The sequence below is a fragment of the Chionomys nivalis genome, chromosome 26 (assembly GCF_950005125.1).
Source record: "Chionomys nivalis chromosome 26, mChiNiv1.1, whole genome shotgun sequence".
NCBI classification, from domain to species: domain Eukaryota; kingdom Metazoa; phylum Chordata; class Mammalia; order Rodentia; family Cricetidae; genus Chionomys; species Chionomys nivalis.
In genome coordinates, this window is record NC_080111.1 from 30,096,235 (window position 1) to 30,115,791 (window position 19,557).

The 19,557-nt window shown below is 42.8% G+C and overlaps 1 protein-coding gene across 1 annotated transcript in view; it reads left to right on the forward strand.

Moving 5' to 3' along the window:
• Nucleotides 1–12,383, forward strand: part of Steap4 (STEAP4 metalloreductase) — a 50,623-nt gene extending 38,240 nt beyond the window's left edge. The window contains exons 3-6 of the mRNA XM_057758351.1: nt 7,050–7,507; nt 8,117–8,644; nt 10,026–10,190; nt 11,468–12,383. Coding sequence (XP_057614334.1) covers nt 7,050–7,507; nt 8,117–8,644; nt 10,026–10,190; nt 11,468–11,731 — 1,415 coding nt within the window. The 3' untranslated portion in view covers nt 11,732–12,383. The remainder of the gene's footprint in view (nt 1–7,049; nt 7,508–8,116; nt 8,645–10,025; nt 10,191–11,467) is intronic.
• Nucleotides 12,384–19,557: the final 7,174 nt, after the last annotated feature.

Genomic DNA, 19,557 nt, shown 5'->3' on the forward strand with positions numbered 1-19,557 from the left:
AGGTCTTCAAGCTTACACTGAGCAAGCACTTTGTCAACTGTGTTATCTTCTCAGCCCAATCAATTAATATTTTAATGCAGCCTATATATTTTTCTCCCAAAATTTCAATTAATTTGTGTTACAAATTTGAATTTTTAAAACATTAAAATTTTTTGAAAGTATAAGCACTTAAAAGAAATGTTTGTGTATATACAAGATTATTGTACAGATTACATGGATAAAGGAATTATACTAGCTATAATAGTCTTTAAAGAATATAGCAGAAAGAACCATTCTATCAAATATATATGCATGTATATATATTTATAGCTATCAGCTATCAGTATTGTATGGTATAGACAAAGGAACAGATACACACATGCATACACACACAAACACACACATGCACACATCAGTAGAGCAGAATAGAGACCCCACCGACATCAACTATTGATTTTTAGCAAAGGTACAAAAGCAATTAATAGAATTGGATAGTATCTCAACAAATGATAAATATGCATATAGTTAACTTACATAGGACACACATGCGCGTACACTGACCTAAGCCTTAAACTTCGTAAAATAAGCTAAAAACAGATCATAGAGTTAGATCTAGAACCTAAACTTCAGGGAGGACTTTTAGATATCAACAGAATAATCTATAAAATAAAAGAATCAAAAGTTGATGTCATTAAGTGTAAAAACTTTTTTTATTATTCTTCTCTCATAAACTAAATCCTGATGAGTTTCCCCTCCATCCACTCCTTTTACCGCTCTCCCCCACACCCACTTTTCCTCGCCCCCAGATTCACTCCTCCTCCGTTTCCTTTCAGAGAAGAAAACTCTCCCAGAGATATGAACCAAACATGGCATAACGACTCACAATAAGACGAGACACAAACCCTCCTTCAAGGCTGAATGAGGGATCCCAGTGGGAAGAAAAGATTCACAAGAGCATGCAAAAGAAAGACACCACACACACTCCCTGTTAGGAGTCGCACAAGAACACCAAGCTACACAGCACAGCCGAGGACCTTTCAGAGTCCCATACAGGCTCTGCAATTGTCCCTTCAGTCTCTGTGAGGCCTGCTTAGTTATTCTGTAGACGCCCTTTAGTGCTCTCCAGCTCTTCCGCCTGCTCTTCCACGCGGTTCCTGGGGGAGCTCCACCTAATGTTTGGCTGCAGACCTCTGCATCTACTCTAACAGTATCTAGATGAAGCCTCTCTGGTGATGGGCTGGGCTCTGCTCTCTAAGTATAGCAGAACATCATTAGCAATCATCTCATTGCCTGGTTTTGTTTTTGTTTTTTGGCTAGTTGTGTTTAGTTCTATCCTGTGACTCTGGGATATCCAGCCTCTGGTACCTGGCCATCCAGGGAGTGTTGGCCATGAGCTCCCTCTCCAGACATAGGACTCAAGTTAAACCAGTCATTGCCTGGCCACTCACACAGGTTCTGAACTTCTACCGTCCAAGCATGCAAGACAGGTTGTAGTCTGAAGGGTTTGTGGCTGGGCTGGGGTCCCAGTCCAACCACGGGAAGGCTTGCCTGGTTGATGACCGGTTCAGTCTTTATATCCTCCATTGCTAGGAGTCTTCGATAAGATCATCCTCATAGATTCCAGGGAGTTTCCATAGTACTCAGTAAAAACTCTTTTTCTATGAGGACCCTGTAAGACACGAAAGAAAACACACACACACACAAACCAAGTCATAGGCTGGGAGAACATATTTATAAATCACATATCTAGCAAAGTTCTTATATCTAATAAGTCTTGACATATATATATATACATATACATACATATATATATATATATATATATATATATATATATATATATATGAGATATGTTACCTAATTAAAAAAGAAGAAAAGTCTGGGTGTGGTAGTTTGTATCTGTAATCCCAGAACTTGGGAGGCTGAGTCAGAATGATTGCACAAATAGGAGACTACTTTGGGCTATATCGATTTCTAGACCAGAGAGTGAAAGTTTACTTCTGGGGAGGGAGGGATGGATGGAGAGGAGGAGGGGGGAAGGAGAGAGAGAGAAGGGACGAAAGACATGAAGCAATGAGGGTGACGTGCAAATGGCAAGTAAGTACCTAACAAAGTGTTCAGTGCCCTCAACCATTAGAAAAATGCTAATTAAAACCACATTGAAATGACAAAGTGGCCAAAATGAAAAATACCGGAACTCATAAATTGCCAAGTAGGACTTAGAGCTGTGTGGTCACACTGGACAATAGTTAAGCGGTTCCATATAAAACTGGGTATGAACTTGCCAAGTGACTCAGTAATTGCACCCGGTGCATTGTTCCAAACAAATGAAAATTTAATGACATGCCCAAACTTGTGAGTGTTCATTGCAGTGGCCCAAGCTGTAGACGGCCGAAAGGTCCGGCATTAGCGGAAGGTAACTCTAGGACTGGGACTGTAACTAGGTGGTAGAGCCGCGCTTGGCCCGTGCAAGCTCTGGATTTGGTCTCCCAAAGCATTTGTTTCAGAGAAGTTGTATTCACCTCTGCTGCGGAATGCTACTCAGAAATAAGGAGGCAAAGCTGAGAAAACCTGGGTGAATCTCAGGTTTTATGTCGGGTGAAAAACAAGGCAAGGGCCGGGCGGTGGTGGCGCACGCCTTTAATCCCAGCACTTGGGAGGCAGAGGCAGGCGGATCTCTGTGAGTTCGAGACCAGCCTGGTCTACAAGAGCTAGTTCCAGGACAGGCTCCAAAACCACAGAGAAACCCTGTCTCGAAAAACCAAAAAAAAAAAAAAAAAAAAAAAAAAAACAAGGCAAGGAAGAAAGCCATTACTTGTGTATGTAGTGTGTGTGGTTGTTTCCGTGGCGGTCTCAGAAAGACAACTATAGAGAGAGGCTTAATGACTTCCAAACTGGAGCCCTCCGGACAGAGATGCGAGTGCCTATGAAGGGATGCCAGGTGCTGGAACTGACTTATCGGCTTGAGCCCCCACCCCCAGCAGTTCTCATTCTCACAGGAGGCCTCATCTCTACAGAATGTTTCCTTGAGTTCCCAATGCCTGGGTGGAATGCAGAGACAGGGGGCATCAGGGACAGGATTCTTCACCTCAAGACAACTGTCTCTGTGACCATCAAAGTCACCTTTGCCTTTTGGCAGCTGCTTCATTGTGCGTTAATCCCTAACCTAAGTAACACTCCTGTGGAATCACTTTGCATTCTGTGCTTCCCCACACACGCCCCACCCCACCCCGTGTCCCGTGTGTCGTCGTCCGGCGACACACACCCCCACTGTCCTCCCCAGGCGCCCTCCTTCTCTCACCCTGAACCGCACTTTGGTCAAGGAACCTTTCTGGAAGGTGTTTCCATAGGAAGTAAACCCGCCCTGGAGGTTTTCAAAGCTAGGAGGCTCCTTCCTGTTCTTTTGACACTGTGTAGTGCCCACAAAGCTGAGGGAAGAGAATCTGGCTGTTTTCATTCTTTAACCTATTTTACCTTCCGTAAATGCTCTTACTGTTTGCTTGCTTTCTTACTATTTCCTGTTTTCCTCCATTTTGTATCTAAAAGTAAAGTAGGGTAGGAAATTTTGGGAAACTCTGAGCAAGAACCTTTACCGCCTTCGTGAACTCATGTTTGCATGCAGTTATTTTGAGGCACAAATGTGCGGTAGCCCTGTTTGTACAACACTTACTGTAAGAGATGCCCTATGCATAACATGCTATTTCTGTGAACACCTGTAATTAGAATATTTTTTTCCAAGAGTTAAGAATTAAAGTGCTCCAAAGAATTGCTAACTTCTCTCACATTATTGACTTCATTGTTCCAATCATGGTAACTGTTAGCAATATTTCCTAAACGAGCCTCTCCACCCGCCCCCCATGCAAAATAATCCCAGTCAAGCTAAATCAGACCAGATTAAAAGATATCCAGGTTTAAAAAGACACCTGCGCCTCGGGTGCCCCGAGGGGAACAGGAAGTCTCCAATGCTACCAGCAGAGATGAAAAGGGAAACCACGTGTCCTTTGACCCTCCTAGGGGAGGGGTCAAGGTTTGAGGGACACAGGGGAAGGGCCTCCAAAGATGGAGGCCGGAGGCTGGGATTAGAGTAACTTTAAGTCTGATAATATTTTTCATTAAAAAATCATATTGTCATGGCTTATCTTGCAAGCACAGTCATAATAAAGGATTGTGGGCCGATGGGTTATTAGAAACCTGATTCTGGGGCGCTGGAGAGAAGGACAGAGGGCATGGTCAGGGAACACAGGAAAGACGGGACAAGAGGGAGTTAGATCAACCACAACCTTGGATAATGAGTGCTCTTCTCCACTGGAGCCTTGTGAGAAGCTGAAGAAGTGTGTCAGATGCAGTGCCTGAAGAAAGCCGAGCCGCAGAAGAAAGACAGAGGCCACAGAGGCCGGCTCCCTGTTGGTCTGTGGTGCCCCGTGGACTGTTTATGTCTGAATGCTGGACAGACGCAGAGATCTAACGGAAGCCCGTGACAAGAATCTCTGCCCAGACACTAGAAACAGGACCCAGGGCTTAAAGTGAGGCTCGTGCTGTGGCCACAAAGTGTCAACCGTAGAGTTTCTGTAACTTCCTCAAGTATTAAGGAAGTGCTCCAGGCATATAAAAACCACATTGCCTCTTACTGGGTCAAATTTTTATATCTGCAATCTGCCCAGTGACAAATCTTAAGTTTTAAAAATAAAAACAAATTTTAATAGTTGGAATAACAGCCCAAGGGTGTTACCTTAAACTGCAAGGTATGTCCTAAGAGAATACTAAATTAAAATATGAAAAAATTATAAATAAGGGCCGGGTGGTAGTGGCGCACGCCTTTAATCCCAGCACTTGGGAGGCAGAGGCAGGCAGATCTCTGTGAGTTCGAGACCAGCCTGGTCTACAAGAGCTAGTTCCAGGACAGGCTCCAAAACCACGGAGAAACCCTGTCTCAAAAAACCAAAAAAAAAAAAAAAAATTATAAATAAGATAAATTCGTACTTCATTCATTTCTACATCTGTGTTTTGATAAATTTATGTGGCATAAAGCCATTTCATACAGGATTTTATTTAAAAAAAATAGTGGATAGAGTAGGCACATCCTAGTCTCTAATTCAGATTATCTTTGTATACTTAGAATAACCAGTTATGAAAGCATGATTAATGCGCAAGTTATATACTTTAGATAGATAGTAATTAAATGACTAGTGGGTTATATCCCTTAGATAATAAATAGATTAAATAACCTATTAAAGATAAGCAGGTTTTTGAGCATTTGTGTCTCAAGCACTGTTTTGAGATAAACAAATTAATCTAAGCCTCAGTATCGCTTAACCAGATACTGTTTCTCATCTCAAAGATGATGAAGCTGAGTCTGAACAACTTGCCGAGGCCATGTTGCTAGTAAGAGTTCTTGCAAAGTGGTCTGGGATCTCAGTCCATACTGTGCATGCCTTAAAAGCATAAGGACCTGAACTGGATCCCCAGACCCATGTAATCATAGAGGACTTTTATAATCTCAGCATGTCATAGTGAACACAGATGGGTCCTGGATTCATTGGCTAGCCAACCTAAGCTTGCTTAGCTTCAGGTCCATGAGACCCTGTCTCAAAGAAGGTAGATAGCCTTTCCTGATGATAATACCCAAAGTTGCCCTTGAGTTTTACAAACACACACACACACACAAAGATAATGCAGAAATTAGTGCCACATAGTCAATATCTTCATTTTTACAGGATTTGACAGAAAGTTAGAACACATTATTTTGGTGGTCAAATGGTCCAAATCACCTTGAATCACTGTTTGTATCAACCTGTGAAAATATTGCTGTAAAGAAGTTAGTCTCTCTGACTGGTAATTTCACCAGTTCTGTAGTTACTGCATATAGTAATCTAATGTGAGAGTAAAACCATTAGAATAAAGTAGTGGGGGAAAGGAAGTCTGTTGACACACAAAGCAGGAATACAGAACAAAATGATGTGTTTGTCATTCTGGTGGCTTGAAGATTTGAGCTACAAAAAAAAATTAGCCATTAACTGATTAGTAGCTGGCCAAATTTGCTGTATACTAGCTTGCATTTATGGCTGCAAAGAACTTTTCAAAGACCAGCATGCTTCCATATGAAGAGCGTTGCTCAGCCCCAGATAGTTTCCCACATGTGCCCTGCTTATTCGCGCTGAGCACATCCGCAAGTGGTCTGAAGAAATCAGTGTGTTGGTTGTTCACACTTTCTGTGATGGCACAGTAAAGTCCTGTATCCCCCCCCACCTCGTGACTCCTATCTGAGTGCAAAGATCTGCATTTTCTGCATGTTCTACAATTGCACAACTTCAGACATGTCCAGCCAATATAACAGTACTTTGTCATGAGCCAAACAAAAAGGGAAATTTTCCAAAGTTTTCTTTTAAAAAGAAATGGTGCAACCTTTATATATGTTTCATGATTGATGTGAAGGATACAGTGACTGGTCGCTGGTTTTATTTGATGCACATCAGACTCACCTGAGTTTTGCTGTGACCCCACTTGAATAAATGAAGCATTGTCTTTAGGCAGCAACCTCTCTACTGACTTCTCTCTCCCTTGCTTATCTCTTTAATGATCCAGTCTCCCCCTCTTTCTGCACACTGCCTGGAACACAGGAAGAACCCTGCTCCTTCTGACTCTCACGTTCCACCTGCTCATGCTTAACAAATATTTGCCCACTGTCTAGCCCTTGGAAGACAGAGCATTTCTCGCCACAGAAAATAAATCACTGAAAATCAGAAGCCCCCCCCCACCCCGACCTGCCCCCCAAAAAGTCTCTAGATTAGCTAAACATTTCAATAAAAATTGAGAAAATTTTTGAGAAAAGTTGTCCTGAAAAAAGACATACTATGCTCCCAAAGACTTTAGAGGAACTAGATTATTGTGTGAATTGTAAAAATATCAGTACTGAACACTGATTGTTGCTGGCTTCCCAGCAAGATGTTCAGCTGTTTTTTGAAATATTGCACATTTTTCTGTTAATGTCTTGAGGTGTTCCTGTTACAAGCTGATGATCTGTGAGCTCCTTTGTATTTCTACGCCTCTCATTCCCTTTGCTTGTTTTTCAGTAATGGAGACAATGGGTGCAGACGCGCTCCCTCTGACCGTGAATTCCTCAGAAAAGCGAGGAATTGTCTGCATTTTTGGAACGGGCGATTTTGGGAAGTCCTTGGGATTTAAAATGCTTCAGTGTGGTTATGCTGTTGTTTTTGGGAGTCGAAACCCCCAGGTGTCCAGCCTTCTGCCCAGAGGAGCAGAGGTCTTGAGCTACTCCGAGGGAGCATCAAAGTCTGACGTCATAATCCTGGCCATGCGCAGAGAGCATTACGACTGCCTCACAGAACTGGCTGACCACCTCAGTGGAAAAATATTGGTAGATGTCAGCAACAACCGTAAGATCAATCAGTATCCAGAATCGAATGCTGAGTACCTCGCTCAGTTGGTGCCAGGAGCCCGTGTGGTCAAGGCGTTTAATACCATCTCAGCCTGGGCTCTCCAGTCAGGAACACTAGATGCAAGTCGGCAGGTAAGGTTAAATGAACTCACATTCAGCCTTTCAAAGGTGAATGCTTTCTTTATGTACTTAACTGAATAAAACTCCAAATTAAAATCCCCAGTAAATATTTCATGTTCTAATATGTGCTAAGGACAACTTCCGTGGGTTTGATTGAGAAGTGCCGTCCACTGTGGTTCATGTGCGCCTCAACTTTTATTAATAGCTTGATGGAACCAAATGAAGTCCGAATCTGGGGTCCTCCTGCCCATACTAAAAACTAACAGCTGGCTGGCTCTTCTTCCACTTGTGTGAGACTGGCTCCATTTATGCCGCTGAGATTAGCCGCCGTCATAAATGATGTAGCGCCCACACGCGGAAGAAAGATGAGACTCCTCAGGCTCCAGTGAATTGATCCTACAGCAGCGCTGTGTGCGTGCGTAAAATCACCTTCAACAAAAAGCATGGCCTTTCACCACCCAGCACACACATGCAGCTCAAAACATCATCTTGCTAGATGTGTTGATTCCATATCTCTGCTTTGAGAGCATTAGTATACTATTTTTCTATATGATACTCATATGAAGTTTAATTACAATTATTAAATAAAAAATAATTATGGAATTAATTCTTTTAACTCAGGTGTTTGTCTGTGGGGATGATAGCAAAGCCAAGCAGAGAGTGATGGACATTGCCCGTACCCTTGGACTCACTCCATTGGATCAAGGATCTCTTGTGGCAGCCAAGGAAATTGAGAACTACCCTCTGAAGTTATTCCCATTGTGGAGGCTTCCTTTCTACATGTCCTCTGTGCTGTGTGTCTTCTTCTTCGTGTACTGTGTTGTACGAGAAGTGATATACCCCTACGTGAATGGGAAGACAGACTCTACGTTTCGCCTGGCTGTGTCCATCCCGAACCGAGTGTTTCCCGTAACCGCGCTTACCCTGCTCGCTTTGGTGTACCTCCCTGGTGTTCTCGCGGCCATTCTGCAGCTCTACCGAGGCACAAAATACCGTCGATTCCCAAACTGGCTTGATCATTGGATGCTTTGCAGAAAGCAGCTGGGCTTGGTAGCACTGGGATTTGCCTGCCTTCACGCCATCTACACACTTGTGATTCCTATTCGCTACTACGTTCGCTGGAGACTGAGAAACGCAACCATTACGCAGGTAGGTTTCTTCTCTGTATTTCTCTACTCCTTAAAGCAAAGTGAAGCCTTGCTGTAGCACAACCCGCTTCACAACTGCTGAGTGTGGCTCCCCAAAGTTTGTTCTTTATCTTTAGGGGTTTTGGGGGGGTTGTTTGTTTGTTTGTTTTGTTTGTGACGGTTTATAGTTTAGGGCGGCCTGGCCTCAAACTCATGGTTTTCCTGCCTCCACCTGCCAAGTTCTGGGATTAGAGGTATGAATTGTAACACCCACCCAACTCTTCATTTTTTTTTAAGTATCAAAAATCAGAAACATTATCCCTGGGCTTGTAAATTAATCCACTTGTGATCACATAGAAGTACTGAGAATAAAACTTAGATTCCAGACTCACTTGGCTCTAGATCTGTAATCCGGGACTCACAGAAACACTGACCAAATGGCAGGTTTGGGACTCAAGAGTTCCTTTGGGAAAGAATCAATAAGCACAAACTCCTAGGTTTCAAGCTTCTGGTTTTATGTAGATTTCTTTTTGAAGTCTAAATCACTGTCTAGCCCAAACCTGTGCTACAGAAGCACAAACAATCTCACAAAAGGGTGCTTAGAGGTCCATTCATGCTTGGCTTGTAAGAAGTTGTCCTTAGCCAGAAAACTAAACAATTCGGAAAAAAAATTCAAATACTATCATATGAATACTCAAAAATAAAACAACTCTAGTCTTTTGGCATTTACAGCAGAAATATTACAAGTCTGGTTTAGAAATGAAAAGTCTTGGTATATCTCATTATAGTCTCAAAGGCTATTAGCCAGTAACTCACCAACACTGTGTCCATGAGTATATCCTCACACATTACCCTAACAAACGCATGGAAGCTTCTTGAGTAAGGATCACACTACACAGCCTGATTCCCCTCACACTGTGATGTGAAAGATTTAATGCTGTATTTTGACATAATCATTATAAAAGACCCAAACTCTGTGTATGTGTGTGTCTGTGTGTGTGACAGATATATATGTATATACATACACATATATATAGAGACAGAGAGAGGGAGAGAGAGACTAAAGAGAATATAAAAATGAAATTTTGATGTATTGTTTGTGAACACTGTGCTTTGTTTGAGAAACACAAAGTCATGTACTGAAGAAGGCTAACATATATGCTGACTTCATTTTAAGATCTATAAGGTAAATTAAAACTCCCTATGTGACTCCTAGAAACAAGAATTGTAACCTTTTCTGCTCAAAACATACAAGTGTATTTTTCTAAAACTCTTCCTAAGCAATCAATAATGAACGATACACAATTTGCTTTGGACAAGTAATGTATAGAGGTATGGTTCAGCACCCCAGAAAGAATGAGGTGCAGAGAGAATCAATGTTAATTGTTTGTAACTTTTCATAGGCCCTGGCTAATAAAGACAGCCCATTTAGTACCTCTGCAGCCTGGCTTAGTGATTCCTACTTGGCGCTGGGAATCCTGGGATTTTTTCTCTTTCTTCTCTTGGGAATCACTTCCTTGCCATCGGTGAGCAACACAGTCAACTGGAGAGAGTTCAGGTTTGTCCAGGTAAGTGCTTCCAATTTCAGTGTCCGAGTATTGCAAAATGAGTACAGCTTTTTGCTAGTAGTGTTGCAAAGTGCTATCCTGCCTGATGTTTCACTTGGCTCCCTTACTTCCCAGGCAGCTCATTAACTGTTCGCTGCGGAGGATGAATTGGGACCCTGACAGGCACACTCCAGAAGGGTTTAATTTTCTGTTCAGGACATCTTGCCAAGATTCCTCACTGCCCCCAGAGTAGCCACTGAGAGTATAGAGTGAAAAAAACTCAAAAAGCTATTAACTAGCCTGTGGAGGCACCAGGCAGAAGGTGGAAAAGAACCCAAAGACAAATTTTTACCTTCTGAATTCAACTGTGCAATCGGGACATACTGATAAGAAAGGGTAGATTTACCGTCATGCTTAAACTTCCACGATATTTGATAAGTATCATCACCTTAGACTTATTCCTGGTCGGTATGAGAGAAATTCATTTTTTCTACATACCTACCACCAGACAACCTCATTAAAGGCAGGAACTATCCTGGAGACCAGTGATCCTCACAGTGCCTGTCTCACCCAAAAGGGGCCCCAGAAGCATCACTAGGGAACTCGTCGGGCCACGCCCCCAGGCACCACCCAAGCTGAGCAACCAGAAGCTCGGAAGGTGGAACCCAGCTGTTGGCTTGAAAAGGCCGTCCAGATAACTCCCACACAAGCTCACCATGCGCCAGTATAATAAAAACAAACCATTAGCAAGTGAAATTAGATTTGGTTATCAAATCCCGCAGTTTCTCCTAGAGGCCAACCGAGGACAAATTCAAAGAATTCAGACAGAAAAGAAAAGCTAAGAATTCCAGAGCCACAATTCAGCATTCTTCTTCCTGTGATAGAAATCAGCTAGCAGCTGGCTTTGACCAGTAACAGAGAAGAACATAGAACTTGTGGAAGCCGTTTGTTTCTGATCTCCGGATAACATGATCAATAAGGAAATTTTCCTCTGTTGATCAAAACAGCGCGTTATGTCTCCTAATCTAAAAGAGTTTATTCCTAGGACCTGTTTTTTAATCAAGCCAGGAAAAGATAAAACTAGCATGTCATCAATAAACAAGTCTTTTTATATTTTTGATATAATGGTTATCATCCTAAAAAATGTTATAGTTCTTTTCTAGATCTAGCAGTGTCCTAAGTATTATACTAGTATCTATAATATGTTTGTGGTCATTGCCAAGTAGACTTCATTGCATGCAGCACTTCCCTTTACGATGTGGAGGAGTTAACACCCATGCTTTTGTTTTTGTTTTTAGTCCAAACTGGGTTATCTGACCCTGGTCCTGTGCACAGCCCACACTTTGGTGTACGGCGGGAAGAGATTCCTCAGCCCTGGGATTCTAAGGTGGAACCTTCCTTCAGCCTATATTTTAGCCCTCATCATCCCGTGCACGGTGCTGGTGATGAAGTTTATCCTCGTACTGCCCTGCATAGACAAGACCCTGATGCGTATCCGCCAAGGCTGGGAAAGGAACTCACAACCCTCAAAATCAGCACTGAACGGAAAACCAGATATTTAGAAGAAAGTTGAATTTGTGGAAATTTCTGTACTATTATAGTGAATGTTTAGAGAATAAGTGTCCAGTTAAGAAAGCATTCTCTCTTGTCATGGTCACAGGTTTATTCTCACTGAAGGAAATGTTGCCTGACTTTGAAAGACTAACGTAGGAAGCAAGCCCCCACTGCCTCTTCTCATATTATGACTCACCACAGGCCTCCCTCACTTCCCTTTCCAGGAACCCTGGGGCGGCCACTGGGATTAGGTTCACAGTTTCACACTCTGAAACGTTGTAGTTATGGGCAGCATGCATGATGTAATGTTTTGCAAAATGCTGGAAGACTGTATGCAACTTCCTTCTCTAAGTCAAGGGCTGAGGTAAGAGAGAAAAACAAAGGAACGCTGCCAGTCATCCTAGAGGTGTTGCTTGGCATACCTAAAGAAGAGGCCTGGAGGGACTGGAGAGATGGCTCAGTGGTTAAGAGCACTGCCTGATCTTCCAAAGGTTCCCAGCAACCACATGGTGGCTCCCAACCATCTGTAGTGAGATCTGGTGCCCTCTTCTGGACTGTAAGCACACATTCAGACAGAATACTGAGAATACTGTATACATAATAAATAATTTTTTTAAGAAAAGAAGCCTAGATGAAGGAGAAGCAAGGAGGGTTTGTTTGTTTGTTGTGAGGGTGGTGATCTTAAGTAGTGTCATACTGACCTGGGGTATTTTTGGTTTAGGTGTAGTGCTGAGGATCAAACCTAGGGTTTTATGCACACAAAGCAAATGCTATGTTACTGACCTACACCCCAGCCCTACCATAGTGAATATGCAGTCATATGTACCCCTTGACTTTGTTTTTAACAATATGGATATTTACTATGGGGAAGTATTTTATAACTCAACAAAAATTTCTCAATTTTTTTAAAGTACCCATTCCTTGGATGTACGGAAATCTATGCAATTGTCACAACACTCCTTGTCTACAAGGAATGGGTTGAGGAAAGTCTGGGTCAGAATAGAGAGACCCATTGGATTTTTCAATGTACAATAAGCAAGGGAAAGGCTGATAATGGCTTTGTACAAATTGTCAGATAAGCCAGATTTTTAGCTAGTAAGCTAAACAAATATTATGACTTTTCACTGTGCCATTTGTTATTATTTAGAGATAGCGGTATGCTTTTGGTGCTATATCTTCTAGATACTGCTCAATATTAAGCACTTGTGAAATTAATTTCTAGTATAAAGATACAGCGCCCCAAATCCATCTTTGTTATAATTTTGAGGGGTGAAGTTTTAAAGAAATTATCTGAAAAGCATAGCTAAGAAAATTGTGGAACCCTGGGAAGAGCCGCAGCGGAAGGGAGGTAGCCAGCTCTGGCTTCCTGCGTGGATAGTGCCTTTCCCAAGGTGACCTTTAGCAGGCTCAGCATCCTAGCTCTAGCCTGGAGCTAAAAGGAGATTTTTGCACAGTCTTCCCACGTGTCCCTGAAATAACTAAAAGGCATTGGGTTTGACATTTTTCTGCCTAATCTACAAGGCTGTTTATTTTTCATTTTGTTGGCTTTTATTATCACATATCATACATGATATCATATATTGCTCACAATCCAGGGTTTTTTATATAAAGCTTATATTATATAAAAATGGGCATTTCTTTTACTATTGCTCTGATAGAACATGTAGGCTATATCCAGTTTTTGCTAAAATGACAATTGAGGTAATGTCTTTGTACTAACAATTTATTTCTATATTTTTAATTATTTTCTTAGAATATTTTCTAAGTGTTAATAGCATAACATTAAAGAATGTTTGATAAAATTTGCTTATTGTCAGTTTCTAATGTGACTCTCTCAATCCCCTTGGCACACCATTACAGAGCCAAGATTTTACTTCAATTTGTGTTTTCTTCAAAACAGTTAAAAAGATTTGAAGGATGTGTTTCTGCAAATTACCTTTGATGAACCCATGCAAGCATGCCAAGAACTGGAGAACTCTAGGCAATGCCAGGGTATGGGGGACAGACTGTGGAACATCAATGTAGATGGAAGGAAACACGGCCAATCCCCCACGGTGCACACAACAGCCAGTTGTGCCCGGGCCCATCATAACACTGACTGAAACGAAATCACCATCAGTTTGGTCTAGGAAGGCATTTGGAGTCAACCACATTCCCATTTCAGTAAGGGCTGTAAAATAATAAAATAAAATAGAAAACGCCACACCTAAGTAAAGTACACGTACAGAAAATGTACTGAACTCTCTGTACTCTATTGGAGATGATCTATCTCGGTACTTAGTACACGCAGTCTTTGAGGCTGAAATCAGAGAGTTCCAGGGCTTTGGCTCGATAGTTGCCTGACTTTTGGGGCATGACCACGAAGGTTCTGTGGACCACCAGGAAGAGGCCACCGCTCCTCTCTCCAGCCCTCCCTCCTTCCCAGCCATCCCATCCCCTAGGGCTCAAAAGGAGCAAAGCTGGCCTTGCCAACAGGTGGAGAGAATGAACATAGAGGTCGGATGGCAATGTGTATTTTGAGGGAACTGTATTTCTCTTTTCTTTATTTTTATTTTATTTTATATATAGATTTTACTGTTGTTTTGATTTTATTGTAACTGTGCTCTGGTTCTTCCCTCTTGTTTTTCTTTAATTTTATTTATTCTATGTGTCTTTTATATCATCTATCTTGATCCCATTCATTTCCCATCCCTTCACATCTGCCCTCTGTGCTAACCTTCCCCTGCCAAATAAAACAAAATTTATGAGAAAAAAAAAAGAAAAACAAAAGGGGGAAAATTAAAATCCTGTCATGAAAGCTGCAGTGTGACCCAGTGAGTCATGCTTGAAATTCCTTTGTTCGTGTATCTTTACTTGCAAGTGTTCATTGAAAAAAAAAATTGGTCTGGTTCGAGGCCTCCGGTTTCTACTTCACCATTGATGCTGGGCCCTCACTGAGACTCCGCTTGGGTAGCCTGTTGTTGCCCTGGTTGTGGAGATCCTACAGCTTTGGGTTGGTGGGTCAGGTCCCTTCACATGCTCCAGAAGATCATAGATGGGGTGGATATTGGGGTGGGCCAAGTCCTCACCCTGGTTCTGGGCCTGGGCTTTTACCAGGACTGTTCTGCGCAGAGACTGAGATGTGTATTGACTGCAACTGTAGTCTCAGCACTTGGGAAGTAGAGGTAGGAGGATCAGGAACCCAGTCAATCCGGGAGAACATGGATAGAACCTTTGGAGGGAGCAAAAGGGGAAGTCTTCTCTTAGAGCATGTAAGATGGAGACAAATGAAATTCTTCGTTATCACGCTAGAGTGAAGGACAGATGTGAGATTCTCACATACAGCCACACAATCTCCCCTCAGAAATGACTAAGTCCATCCAGGTCACAGCATTGCCTCACTGTTCATAAAGAGAAGAGGGTGAGAGCTCAAGGTCATCTTAGCCTGCACGTCACCTTGTCTTAAAAAAAAAAAAAAAGCCAAAGTAAGTAAATAAAAGAAGAAAAATTACACCAAGCTGCTTTTCTGCTGCAGTGCTCCCTGTATTCCAGAAAAAAAATTATTCAAATTCATTGACACTTATTTTATATGCTTTTATATGCTTATTTTATATGTCATTCAGAGAAATGACGGTTGTCAGAGATATGTGATCATTAGACATTAAAAAAATTTAGTTTTATTTAATTCTGATTTTGACTTGTTAGCATCCCAATGAATATAACAAAGATTTTGAACCATAGCACTTACAGATTCTGGGACTAAAAATCCCTGCCTTCTAGGGTGAGGTAAAGGAGAGGCAGGCGTGGATTTGAAGCTGATGTGTGGAACTGCCGCCTGGTGCAGCTCCTTTCAGCATCCCATAGGAGCACCACTGTAACCAGGGGCACCACTGTAACCAGGGGCATTGACCGGCTAGCTCAGAGGAAGATGATTTCATCCTTGCCTGGCCTTCTGTGAGAATTAGAAAAAGATGTTTCCTTCTCCAGGCAGATGCCGCCAGACCAGGGCTAATGACTTGACAAGCAGACTTCACGTTGGATTCAGACTGCATGACCCCGCATTAAATGCCGTGAACAGTGGACAACCGGGGCTTTCCGAACTGACAGGAAATAGCTCGGGAGCCTGTGGTAAACGAGAAACAATTGCAGCAGCCCCAAGCTGAAACCCGTTTATTGCCATTAGAAATTTATCACGAGCTCTTACTACGTCTACCGCTCAGGAAATCACAAGAGAAAAGGGATAACGAGCCACATGTGTGGCACCTTGAACCTCTTGAGCTTAAAAGATTCCGGACACCATCTGAAAGCCGGAGAGGGTGGAGGTCAGGGTGCTGCATTCAAGGTCATGGTTTCTAGTCTCTGGGCACAGCCACCGTCCCCTGGTCAGCACACACACACCAAGAGTGCCCGCATAAATCCTTATAGGACCCTATTCTAATTTCCAATAACGAAGATTACATTCTAGGGAAAAAAATACCTCCATGCTTCTAAGGATGTCTTTGGTAGAATTTAGGAAAAGAGAGTAAGTTACTACCCTTTTCCTGGCCTCTCCTCCAGCTCAAACCGAGATCCTAAGCTATCAGACCTGAATAAGCCAGGAGGGGGCTCCTTGGGGAAATACTTAGGGGGCTGGACAGAGAGTATGGAGAAGCAAGAAGGCAGCCAAGACTGAAATATCCGGTACTATTTCCTGCTCCAAGGGAACCTTGCAAGCTGTGTGATCTTTTTCCTATAACATTGTAAGCAAATCCTGTATTTTGGTATGTATTTTCTTATTAAGTCCATATAACGATTCCATGAAATTAATCATGGATGCATTCACACAGCTTGCGAGGGACAGAGCTCCTTCACAAACGAGGACCCAAGGTAGTACTCTCTCAACATCGTGCTGACCTCCAAAATCTTCTCGAAAATCCACAAGTTAGGCTGCAGACCCTAGCAACTATGTTCTGAAATGTCGTGGGTTGGGGTTTTATCTCACTACAGTTTTACTTATTCATTTGGGGAAGGTACACACCTGACAGGTGAGGGCGGAGATCAGAGGACAACTTGCAAGACTTGGTTTTCTCCTTCTGTCGTGTGTGTCTAGGGGATTGAACTCAGGTCCTTGGGCTTGGTGGCAAGGGCTTTACCTACTGAGCCATGTCCCAGGCCCCTGAAATGTTTTTTAAGATCTGAAGCCCACTGAGATTTTACGCGTTTCTAACTGTGTCATTGCCAAGCTTTCTTGTGTGACTTTCAAGACATACTACCAGGTTTCAGTAACGGAACTGCAAGCGTTTCCCGGTAATGCAGCCACCATCTTGGTTCCCACTACAACTCCATCTGTAGGTTTCCTGAACTCCACAAGGGGCTTGGAGCAGCAGGAGATGGAGGAGCCACTGAGGACCAGGCTCCTTTCTCCTGGGGTCTGAAGGCAGATACTTCCCCACCTTCACCCCTCACCCCTGCCTCCCCATGTCCATTATTTCCCAGTGCCTTGTGCTGAATGATCCTATTTGTTCCTGAGACTTAGTGACCTATGCAAGAAATTAGATAACACTTCTCATTTAATATTTTAATGCTTGATAAGGAAATTTAGTGTTAATAGTGGGAGAGGGAGTGACTCCCTAGAACCTATGAAGTTCAGCCTCTTGGTTTGTTCAGACGAAGGGCTATTTACTGTGTCGAGGACGTCAGAACGTGAACAACCAGAACCGCACTTTCCCCGGAGCTTTTGAGAGTACGATGAGGCTTTGAAAGAACATGACCTATACAGGGGCTTCTGTTACACTAATCTCTTCTTCCATGCTGGTAAGGTAGACAGTGAAAAAGCACAAGACACTGCCTGCGCATGGTCGTTAAGGCAGAGCAGTAGACTCTGCTAGGTCATCAGCCGCCGTGCAGACATAAACCTCTGCGGAGTACTGAAGCGCCACCAGAAGGAAATGGCTGTGCCCTGTCTGTGCCCCTTGAAAACTCTCATTTGTAGCTAACCAAAGTTTTCCTATTTGTGCTTCTCTCCATTTTCCTCGGTGCCTCTGTTTAAGTCAAGAGAAAGCAGTATTTTTTTTTTAATTTTTTTTCTTTTTTGGTTTTTTTTTTTTTTTTTTTTTTTTCGAGACAGGGTTTCTCTGTAGCTTTGGTGCCTGTCCTGGAACTAGCTCTTGTAGACCAGGCTGGTCTCGAACTCACAGAGATCCGCCTGCCTCTGCCTCCTGAGTGCTGGGCGGTGGTGGCGCAGTATTTTTTTTTTTTTTGCCTTATTTTTCCCCAGATCTCACAGACTGATATATCTGTAAAACAAAAACCTTCCACATTTAAATACTATGGCAACATCAAATGTCCATACAAAGTTCCAAGCCGTTTCTGTCTTCACCTCAGTAACAATCACTGCACAAAGCTGCGCCATCTGCAGGAAGGTGCCCAGAGGAGGTCCAATCCGGCTCACTTCACCCGGAAGTCTCTCCTGAGACACGGACTTGGTGAATATGGTTTATTCTGGAAGTAAAATCAAGTGCTGGGAAGAGAATACAAAAGAGAGCAGTGAAGGAATACGGTTTCAAGCTGGTCACTCCGGTCAGCCACTGGTGGAGCCCAGTACCGCCAGGAAACTCGGAGACAGAATCAGATTGTAACCCACAGCTGCCTCCACAGAGGAGAGAACAAAATGGTTTTTCGTCTACCAAATCCTGGCTCATCATTGAGTGAGAAAAGTTTCCAGAGCCTTAATTTTCCAGGACTTCTGAACTTCCCTCTGTACTCACGGTACAAACTGTGGTCAGGAAAGACAGCCAAAGGCAAGCTCCTCCAGGTTCCACTCACGTGTAGAGGCCAGCGGTTTCCACCCGGAAACTGGTATTGGCCTAACGCCCCAAATTTCATCTTCCAGTAAAGAACGGGGGAGGTGGTGGTCTCCCTTTCTTCCTCCCGGGGGTCGCTTTCCTGCGGCTTCCCGTTTCCCCCTCGGGGCCACCCGAGAGCGCAGATCTCCCATTAAACCTGGATATTTCTTAATTTTGATTGCTTTGATTTGGCTTAATTGGGAATTTTTGCATCGTCGCTTAGGAAATACTCCTAACATTTGGAGGTTCCCACCGAGCAGGTCCTTTCCACGCGGCAGGCCTCTAGTCCCAGGTCTGAGCATCTGGGAACAAACAAGCAGCCTCCCTACCATATCCATCCATTCCTCAGAGAAGGTTGGACCACAGTGATCATTGAGTCAAAGCTTCATCCTTGAATTCTGGTGTCTGCTATTATGAAACGGATCAGTGAAACCGGCATTGTGAGTAAAGAGGCTGAATGTTGGCATGGAATCCGTGATGCTCTCGGGATGTAACAGCAGGAGTGGCGCACAAAAAGAGGATATAGAGGAAGGTTGTCCAAAGAACAAATGCTTGACATTTTGGCAGATATGGGACCACCAAGCTCTTACCAATGGGAGAAGACTGATATTTGTGTCGCTCATCAGTGGGTCCAGTACCTGAAAGAAAAAGAGAAGCAACACCCAGTGGACAACAAAACTACTTGCCTCTATTGGACTGGGCTTTTTCTTTTTTCTTCTTGAAAAATAACATAGTTAATACTTTGACTGAAGAACATGCATAATTTTATAATCCTGGAAATAACTGGTCATAACATATGAGTCTATTTACCATCCATCCATTCTTTAGAAAAGTAATGTGTAAAATAGAATTTTATAACAGTGTACATTTTACTCTATTTTTATTCTGGTGTTTTATCATTTCAGAATTTAAAAGTATATTTCTGTGTCATGTTCTTTGATAAATACAATATAAAGTCTACATAGGATATAGACTTTACTGGATTTATTTAGACACTGCCATATTACTCTACTTTTGGGGCCTGGTCAATT